The 10,416-nt window shown below is 61.2% G+C and overlaps 1 protein-coding gene across 1 annotated transcript; it reads left to right on the forward strand.

Moving 5' to 3' along the window:
• Positions 1–3,686: 3,686 nt before the first annotated feature.
• LOC113187667 (lipocalin-1) lies at positions 3,687–7,376 on the forward strand. The gene is made up of 6 exons (XM_077797367.1): positions 3,687–3,764; positions 4,554–4,708; positions 5,795–5,868; positions 6,241–6,348; positions 7,149–7,250; positions 7,342–7,376. Exons 1-6 carry the CDS (start codon positions 3,687–3,689, stop codon positions 7,374–7,376), a joined length of 552 nt encoding a protein of 183 aa, XP_077653493.1.
• Positions 7,377–10,416: the final 3,040 nt, after the last annotated feature.

Consider the following 10,416-nt stretch of genomic DNA (forward strand, 5'->3'; position numbering starts at 1 on the left):
TGTGTACAAACACATTCTCTCCATCCGCCCACCCACCGAGGACACCGAGGCCGGCTCCATGGTTTGCGGCTGTGACCCCGGGTGTGCATGGACCACGGAGCACCATGACTTTGATTCTTCGGGACAAATACTGAGGAGTGTCACAGCTGGGTCACATGGTGGTCCATGCCTAGTCTTCTGAGGACCTCCACGTGGTTTCCACAGTGGCTGCCCTGACTTAAATCCCACCAACAGGGTGAAAGTTCCCTTCCCCCACCTCCTCTCCACCTCTCCACCTCTCCACAATCATTGCTCTTTGCATTCCTGATGACGGCCATTCTGACTGCAGTGAGATGCAATCTCAGTGTAGCTTTGCTTTACATTTCCCTAATTGCTAATGATTTTGAACATTTTTTTAAAAAATTGTTTTTATATATTTTTAGTTGTTGATGGACCTTTATTTTTAGGTGGTGCTGAGAATCAAACCCAGCACCTCACACATGGTAGCAAGCTCTCCACCACTGAGCCCCGGCCCAGCCCTGAACGTTTTTCATATATTTGTTGGCCATTGGATTTCTTCTTTTGAGAGTGTCCGTTTGATTTGTCTGTTCATTAATTGGGTTATTTCGGGGTTTGGGTATAAAGTTTTTTGAGTTCTTTAATATGAATATTAGTCCTCTGTCAGAAGAGCAGCTAACAAAGATTTTCTCCCATTCTGTGGGTTCTCCCTTCACGTTCCCATTCCTTGGCTGTGCAGAAGATTTTTAATTTGATGCCATCCCGTCTATTAACTCTGGCATCATTTCCTGAGCTGAGGGGTCCTATGGAGAAGCCGCTGTCTGTGCCCACAAGCTGAGTGTTGACCCTGCATTTTCCTCTAGGAGTTGCACCTTTTCTAGTCCAATTCCAAGGTCTTCGGTGCATTTTGAGTTGATTTTCGTGCAAGGTGAGAAATAAGGATCTAGTCTTCTCCTCTGGGCCAGTCCCTGTGGGTGGGAGACAAGGCTCGGTGACAGGGACCGTGGTCAGGACGCTGAGCCCCACATTGAGCCCCTGAGCCTCGAGCCTGCCCTCAGCCCGAGGCAGATCAGATGCCTCTTCCCCACTCGGCTAATTACCAGCCCTCACTCAGGAGGCAAAGACCGGGCCAGCAAGACACAGAGGGGCCTGGTGGGCTGGCCTGAGGGCTGCAGAACCTGACAGGGTGTAGGTGCCGCCCTGGGCCCCACACCAGGACCAGGAGGCCCCAGGAGGAGGAGGAGGAAGCCCTGCTCTGTCCCTGAGCCGGCAGCAGCTTCACCTGGCCTCAGAAGTCTTGGCTCTGTGCCGACCTTGGCCACCAACAATGGGTAGATGCAGGCCAGGCTCTTGGCACACTGTACCTCCTTCTCGTCACCTGCAGGGGAGGCTGATTGGTGGGGTCAGAAGTGACGATGGACTTGAAAACACCTCGGAAAGTTAGAGGGGCCCAAGGATGAGCATCTAAATGGACCATCCCAGGTGAGCTAGGGAGGACATCACCCCGTCACCCCATCACCCCATCATCCCCATCACCCCATCACCCCCATCATCCCCATCACCTCATCACTCCATCATCCCATCACCCCATCATCCCCATCACCCCATCACCCCCATCATCCCCATCACCCCATCATCCCCATCACCCATTACCCCATCACTCCCATCACCCCCATCACACTATCACCCCATCACCCCTTCACCCCCATCACCCCTTCACCCCCATCACCCATTACCCCATCACCCTCATCACCCCATCACCCCATCACCCCCATCACCCCATCACCCCATCACCCCATTACCCATCACCCCATTACCCCATCACCCCCATCACCCCATCACCCCATCACCCCCATCACCCCATTACCCCATCACCTCATCACCCCCATCTCTCCATCACCCCATCACCCCCATCACCCCATCACCCTCCTCACCCCATCACCCCATCACCCCATCACCCCATCACTCCATCACCCCCATCACCCCATCACTCCATCACCCCATCATCTCCATCACTCCCATCACCCCATCACCCTCCTCACCCCATCACCCCATTACCCATCACCCCATCACCCCCATCACCCCATCACCCCATCACTCCATCACCCCCATCACCCCATCACCCCCATCACCCCATCACTCCCATCACCCCATCACCCCATCACCCCCATCACCCATCACCTCATCACCCCCCTCACCCCATCACCCTCCTCACCCCTTCACCCCATCATCCCGATCATCCTGCATCCACATGCCATCCACCCACCCACCCTCCAGCCACCCACTCTCTGTCCCCGACCCCCTCCCCCTGCATCCACCAGCCCTCTGTCCCCCACCTCCCCTCCATCCCCCTTCTCTCCGTCCACCCTCCATCAGTCCCTTCAACCACCCCTCATTTCTCCCTCTGGACACCATTCATGGTGCTCTGTGCCCTGTTTGGCAGCCCTGTTGTCTTTTGTGGCCTGAGTGGTCCCTGGATGTCACCCAGTATGGCTACTGCAGAGGATCTGTCAACCAGTGTCAACAGCTTCCAACACCACGGCCGTTGTTTCTGTGACGCAACCATGGATCAAGATGTGCTTATTGTGATATAACAGGAAAAATGGGCCAGGCCAGGCGGGTGGGACGGGCTGCCCCCTTGAGCCAGAAAAGTGCTTCCCTCCTGGGCAGCGGGAGGAAGGCCAGCCCCGTCTTCCCCCATCACCAGCGTGACGCTGTGGCTGAGAAGCGGGGGGTGGTTGAGGCCCAGTGGCCGTGGAGTCTCCTGCTGGGCCCTGGGCGGAGGCAGGGAGCCTCAGAGCTCATCAGCAGTGGAGGGAGAGGCTCAGGACAGTGCGGTGGTGGGGACGTCCCTGTGGTGGCCCCGTCCCGGCCTCCTGGGTTCTGGTGTTCCAGGAGGATCAGGAGCACCCCAGCCTCACCGAGAGGGTGCGTCCAGATTGCTACGGCCCTGTGGGGGGTGGGCAGCCCCCTGCAGTGTGCCAGGTGGTCCGAGCCACAGAGAGTGGTCGGTTTCACTCGGGATCTTGGGGGACCCCCGCCCCACGAGGGCTTGCAAGCCGTGTCTTGAAGAGGAGGACTGCAGGGAGGTGACTGTGGACATCTGAAGCTCTGGGGGGCTCAGGGGGCATCAGGGTGAGTCAAGGACTGCAGAGGGGCATGTGACCAATTCCACATGTCCAGGATGGGAGCCTGGGCCTCAGGCAGGCCCGAGCCAGCACCTGTAAGTCCTGGGAGGGCCAAAGGCCACAGGGTCTGCTGGGGACACCCAGTGATGTGCTGAAGTCCATGGACAGGAAGGAGCAGCCGGCAACAGACCTCCATCCCCAAACGCAGGGCCTGAGGTGGAGAAAGGAGGCCACTGGCCAGCAAGCCCGGGCTGCGGTGCTGGGCCAGGGGGAGGAAGGGTCCTGGTTGCTGGGTGTTTTCACCCTCTCGCTGGGTGACCCCTCCCTTGGGAAGAGCTCTCTGAAAACAGGCTGCCGAGGGCATGCACCTGACGTGCGGTGTGTAGTCACCAGGTTCCCGCAGTGACGTGAGGCCCCACCTCACGGTGACATTCAGTGGCCATTGTGAAAAGCAAGTGAGATGGAAATGACCCTGTTGCCAGGCCAGCCCAGGGCGGGGGATAAATGGGCACCAGAGCGTCCAGGCAGCAGAGGAGGGCACAGAGCAAGAGCACGGCCACCATGCAGCGGCTCCTGCTGACCCTGGGCCTGGCCTCCGTCCTGCATGCCATGGAGCTGCTCCCCGCCCAGCCTGAGGAGGTAAGCACCCCGGGAGGCCGGGAGGGGAGTGGAACCCTCCTGGACCGGCCCAGCCCCAGGTGGATGTTGGCTGAGGCCCTTGGTGTCTTACTAGAGACAGGGGCACTGGGTAGGGTTGGGCAAGCACACTCCTGTGGGCAGCGGGCAGCTAGGGGAGGTCCAGCCCCATTGGAGCCTGTCTGGTCCCCCGTGAAGGTGGGCTTTGTTGTGTCCCTCGTCTTGCAGGGACATTCTCTTCCCCTGCTAAGGCCCGGCTCTGAAGCAGCCCGTTGGAAACACTGTGTCTCTGAGTTTTGATTTTCCCAGGACAACACATTGGGGGCATATAAAATTCACATTTGGTCAAGATTTTGTGACTTTCAAAAACTCACAGAATTGTTAGAGCAGGACATGGGTCTACAAATGTCCAGATGCCACCTGTCTCCAGGCTCTTGCCTCCTGGGATCCCCATGCCTCCTGTTGGGCTGATGTTGGAAGAGGCCACTTCCCCTGGCCTCTTTGGGAGCTGGCCAGCTGCAGGCCACACTGCCGTCCTCCTGGGACCACATGCCCCTCTCTGCCCACCTGCATTCCCACTCTGCAGCCTCTGCTTCTCCCTGGCCCTGAGGGACTGGGTCACTCTGCCTGAGGCTCATGGGTGGCCTCTGGCCCAGGCGGTCCCTCCTACGCAGCAGAGGCCCAAGTGAACATCCACACCCTCAAAGATTTGCCTGGGCAAGATGGTTGGCTGCTCATGGTGGGGAGCTGTGTCCTCCTCCCTGGCCTCTGGTCACTGGGGCGTCCCCACAGCTTGTAGGAAAGTGGCACATTCTGCTTTGGATGGGGAGCCCCATAATTCCTGGCCTTATGATGACCAGCCCCCCGCCACCACAAATGACCCACTCTCTGCCGCCCTTTTGGATGGAGCTCTCCAAAGAAGGCATGATGATCAAGGTAAAACTCAGGTAGGTGCCTGGTGGGACTGGAGGGGTGTTCCGGTTCTCCCCGCCCACCCCGCTGGGCAGAAGGAAGGGGTGTCTCCCACCCCTCACCTGCCTTCATCAGGCTGCAGCCATGGGGCGCTGGCTTGGCAGCTTCCAGCAGCCTGCCGCCCGTGCTGCCTTTACATCACAGCCTCAAAGACAAGGCTGCCAGCCTCCCTTGCCTCCCCTGCCTCCTGCGCCCCTGTCCCACAGGCCCTCCCGGGGGAAGCTGTTCAGCAGCCTGGGTTTGCTGTACCCTTCATTGCTAGGAGGTCCGTGGAGACCCTGGGGCCTTTGGGGTTTCAAACCATGGTCACTGGTGGCTCCTTGCTTCACACTGGGCTCAGCCAAAATCTAGGAGGCACAAGGTTCATGAGCTTCTCTACCACCAAGTGCTTCCTGGTGGTGCCCAAGACCAAGCATCTCCAAGAGCTGCCTGACGTGCCCTCAGCCACCCCAGGTCTGGGGCCCCAAGGAGGCCCGTGCAGCTTGGTGGCACCAGCCTCCAGGGAGGTGCTTGGTGCACAGATCTAGAAACAGAAATGGAAGCCCAGGGAGCCAGCAGGACACCGTGGTGAATTGCGAATGCCTCTGAGCCCCAGCCTGGCCAGCTGGGGACTGCAGGTTGGCAAAAGTTGGCCCCTGCCAGTTCCACCCTGCCATCCAGTCAGGGCAGGTCTGTACCCTGAGGAAGCACAGAGGCTGGGAGCTGCCGGCACAGCGCCCCCCGCCCCGGGGGGCTTCCTGAGATGCTGAGAGCAGAGCTGAGGATTGGTGCAAAGAGGTGGCCGGCCCAGGGCTGTCGGCCCCACCACTGACCCCACTTGGGCCCGGCAGGAGGGGCCTGTGTGGGAGGGCCACAGGCTGTCTCAGGGTGGCCCAGCATGTGGGTGAGACACCTGTGTGTGAGCTCATGTGTCCTGTGCTGCTGTCGCCCGGGCCAGGGACGTGGGTGCCTGTGGACAGGGTCAGCAAAGGGTAGGAGCAGGTGGACCACATGCCCTCCTCCTTCATGGGAGACCTAAGAGGAGAGGGCGCAGACCTCACCCCGTCCGGTTTCCGCTCCAGGCAGCCCTCCGGCCACTGTGAGGAGATGAAGACCACACTGTGGAAAACAGACGACCCCACCAAGTTCATGGCCGGTGAGTGGCGCTCAGCGCAGACCTGGACATGCCACTGCCCATTGCCGGCCCCTGCCCCTCCTGGGCTCCCGTCCCGCCTGTAGGCTCAGCCTCTGCTGCAGGGAGATGGCCGGCCCTGTCCCTTGGCCAATGAGACGGAGGCCAGCGTTTCCCTGGCATTTGGGCATGTTCCCACAAGGCACGTTCTCCTCCCTGTGCCCTGGCAGGGGTCCAGGGCCCCACAGGTCCAGGCAGCTGCCCTCTAACCCGCACAGAAGGCAGGCAAGAGGCCTCCGTGGCCCCAGCACAGGGTGGGGGGTAGCAGCCACCATCGGGCACTGCAGAGACCACCCGCTCTTGCCCTCTCCACCAAGACCGCGCCCTTCCCCCCAGAGAAGCAGCAGGCCGTCCACATTTGGGCCACGAGGATGAAGATGTACTACATCATGCACACCCAGGAGAAGATGAAGGACAAGACCATGCACATGACGATGCTGATAGGTACTCGCGGCCTCGCGGACCTGCCATGCTGGCCCACCTCAGTCACCCGTCCTGTGGCACTGAGAGGCACCCACTGTCCTGACCCTTGCTGGTCCACAGCAGGTGGGCCGTGGGTGGCACAGCTCTGCAGGGGCACGGGGTGACACTGGCCAGGCTGCTGGTGTGAGGAGTGGACTCCCTACAGAGAGGCCACTGAGGTGGCAGCCAGTGGCCTCCAGAGAAGCCAACGGCCAGGACTAGTGGGGGGCACCGTCATGCTCCCGGACTCGGGTTTTGGGAAAGGCTTTTATGGGCCAGGCTGGGAGATGCGGTCCTGCTCGGGAGGGGCTGGCTGATTCTGGGGGAGGGGTCCCCAAGAGCAGGCTCCTCTTCCTCCTACCTCATGCCCCAGGTATCAAGTCCAGGGCTGCCCCCCAAGGCCAGCCATGCCCCAGGACGTGCCTGTGCAGGGAATTCTGTGTTGTGTCTGCCCTCCAGGAGGGGCGGTTGGACCCCTTCCTGTAGGAAAGCGCCTGGGCCTCGGCCTCCACAAGGCTCTTCTGCTCAGGCCCTGGGCTGGCCAAGAGGGTCTTCCAAAGCCCCTCGTAGCAATGCACTGCTCCCCAGTCCTGACCCTGGGTCAGCAGACTCAAGTCCTCTGAGTGGCCAGAGCACCCCGGGGGAGGGGTCAGCACAGCCGGGGGGGAGGGGTCAGCACAGGGGGGGGAGGGGGAGTGGTCAGCACAGCCTGGGGGGAGGTGCCCTCCCAGCCCCCAGCCCCGGCTGGGTCTGCCTCCTCGCCCACTCCCCATGCCCTGCAGGCCCCACCATGGAAAAGAAACCAGAGGCGGTGAAGATGTTCCAGGAGTTTGTGGAGAGTGAAGGGATGGACAAAGCCAGGGTCATGGCCCCTTCTCCCACTGGTAATGACCGGCGGCTCCGGCTCCCCTGATTTCCAGCGGGGTGCAGGTGTGGGGGCTCGTCTCACAGTGACTTCTTCCTGCTTTTTCTCAGCCCCTCCGGATCCCTGCATGGCCCACCATCGCTGAGGTGAGTGGCCTGAGGCCTCTGCACGTGAGCATGTCCTTGCAGGGCCCCAGGCCAGCAGGCCCCGGGGTCCAGGCATTTCAAAGCTGCAGTCTGTGACCTTCGGGGTCTTGATTCTATTTCTATTATGAGTTAAGGGCGGTCATCGTGGGCAGGGAGGGAAGAAGATGGTGAGAGGAGGAAGGCCCTGCCCGTGCCCAGCCCAGGCAGCGCCTGCTGCCCTCTGCCCAGCGAGCAGCCCGGAGGTGGGCATACTCAGCAGGGGCCTGGCTGGGCCAGCACGTGCTCTCAGTCCCCTTCCGGGTCTCAGGGGAGGACGGCTCCTGCTCTCCAGGGGCCTCAGTTTACTTTCTGAGCACCTCACCAGCGGAGAAGCCCCAGGGCCCGGGCAGTGGGTGGACAGAGTTGCCTCCTGTCCATCTCATATGCCTGTGCCAGGGCTCTGGGCCATGTGTAGGCTCCAGGTCATGGCTGGTCTCTTGGGGACTGCAAGGCTCCTGTAGGGGCCACCTGGTCATGGGCACGTCTACTAATGTCACGTTGGCTTTTGTGCAAATTCTGGATTGAGACGTCACTCCTGACTCTTCTGTGGACATTCTCCATCATGGGAAATGTGGGGCAGAAGGAGCCATGATGCAGTGAGGAGGAGGCCACATGATGCACAGGGGGTGTGGGGGGGGCGAGGGGCCTGGTGAGGAGGAGCCAGCCCTGCCCACCCAGGACGCCAGCCCAGGGGGCCCATTCTGGACCTCCTACCTCAGAACTCCAGGAGGATAAATGTGGGTTAAGCCATAGAACCAAGCCCTTCTGGCCGAGCTGTAAGGGATTCGGTGGCTTAAAACAGAGCATGTATTCTCCTCCCTGAGGCCAGCTGCTGGCAAGGCGGCCTCCTCTGGGAAGAGGGGAGTCACTTGCTTGCCTGGTCCAGTCTCCGGAGGCCATCTGCACCCCGGGCTGGCAGCTCCTCTCTCAGGGTGGAGAGCCCTCCCCTGTCCCCAGTTCACTTTCTGAGCACCTCCCAGCTGAGAAGACCCAGGGCCCGGGCAGGGAGTGGCCCGAGCTCTGTCTCGACAGCCGGCCTCCAACTCTGGCATCAGCGTCCACGGGGCTCTGCCACATGCCAACCCTCCCTGAGCCCGGAGCATGTGCGGCCTGCACAGAGCTGGGGGGGACCATGGTGGGGGGTGCTGGCTCCTGAGCAGCCTCCCTGGAGCAGGGCTGCCCTTTAGGCCCTCTGGCTGCTCCTCCCTGGGACCCGGCCCCAGGTTCCCAGGGCCAGGAGGGAGCTCTCTGTCTGTGAGCCTGGCCAGCCCCTGGTCCTCAGTGCTGCCCCTCACACCTCCCCAGGCTGTCGCCAAAGCCCGTCTGTGTCTGGGACCTTAGCCATCGGCTGCTGATCCCAGCCGGCCACCGGAGCATCTGCACCCTGCCTGACAGAGCCGCCCCTGCGGGCTCCTGCCCCCTGGACCAGTTCCCTGACTCCAAATAAATGCTGCGGCACCCTCCTGGCCTGGTCTCCACCTGGTCTCCGCGTGTTGCCTGGGGGAGGGGAGGGGAGGAATCTCACTTAGGGAAAGGGGGGGCCTCCACCTCATTTCCTGAAGCCCAGCTCTTCTCCAGAGAGAAGGGGTCCCAGGAGGCACCGGTGGAGTTAGGGGGGTGCAGCACCCGCCCTTCCAGGGACCAGGAGGAGATGTGGAGCCCCAGAGCTTTACGTCCCCTTGAACTGGCCTGGTAGCTTGGGGAGGGGAGTGAGTGGGTGGGGACAGGACCCAGAGCTGGGCACCAGTCAGAGCATGCACCTTGTAAGTGCCCAGCCTTTGTCCCCAGGACTGCGTGGTGTCAGGGTCCGATGCTGGCTGTTGTCTGAACCTTCGAGAGCCCCCTAAGCAAAGCCCCCGGGTGCCCCTGCCATGCACTGCTGAGAGGGGAGCGAGAAAGCAGGAGCCCCCAGCACCGCTGAGGCACCTCGCTGAGTTCAGCCGGGACAGTGGTGTGCAGGCTGGGTGCACGGGATGGCGGTGTCTGGGGTGGGGCAGACACCGCCCTCATGAGGGGCAGAGGGTGAAGCAGTGACAATGCCCACCTGATCCTAGGGCTGCTGTGGGCTCCTCTTACTCTTTGGCTGATGTGCAGGGCTGTCCCCTCCCTGGCATAGCTGTCCTCGGGGATGGCCTCTGATGAGTCTAAGAGACAGACCTGGGAAGTGCTGCTGATGCTGGCTGCCAGCCTGGCCCGAGCTCCAGATCCCTCCCACTGTAGTCCCACCAGGAACCGTCCAGCCCCAGGGACACCCTGGCTCCTGTTTGGACTTAGAGGGAAATAAGTGGCACTATCCCCAGTAGAAGGCCACCCTGGGGGATAATGTCCTTGTGCCTGGGAAGAGTCGGGGGATTCCCGGCATCCCAAGGCCAGGCAGAGGATGGGGACAAAAGGCCCCAACCCACAGCCTTGTCCTTCCTTACCCACAAGGCCACATGCACAGCCATGAGGGTCTCTTGCTTCTGGTGGTCCTGTGGCATAAAGGCCATCGAGGTCCCAACGTCCTATAGCTTTGGGGACAGGTAGGGTGCTTGACCCTGGGATGGCTGGCAGGGGTGGAGTTGCAGGATGGCCTCAGGCATCTACATGGGCACAGGATGAAGTCATAGTATTGGGGACCTCTTCATCCCCCAAATGATAAAGGAAGTTGTTCCCTCCAACCACCTGACCCCAAATTCAGAGTTCCTGTCTCACTCTTGGGGCAGGAGGGGCCTTAGATGACAGTCCCTGAGAGAGCAGCTGCTCCAAAGTCACCTGAGGGTGGGCTCAGGGCAGGCCCAGCTCACCTTGAATCCACACACACCACACCTCCGTGCCACCGCGACATCTGGGCCATGTAGGCTGCCCTGGCTAGCACAGGTGGCATGCAGAGCTCTCCTCTGGAGTGGGGACAGAGCAGCTCGGTTGGCAGGGACATGGCACCCCATGGCCATAGCAGCCAACAGCCCTTCCTCTGAGAATGTCTTTCCCTAGGGCAGCCAGGAGATGGCCCTGAACACA

Source organism: Urocitellus parryii, chromosome 4, assembly GCF_045843805.1.
Source record: "Urocitellus parryii isolate mUroPar1 chromosome 4, mUroPar1.hap1, whole genome shotgun sequence".
NCBI classification, from domain to species: domain Eukaryota; kingdom Metazoa; phylum Chordata; class Mammalia; order Rodentia; family Sciuridae; genus Urocitellus; species Urocitellus parryii.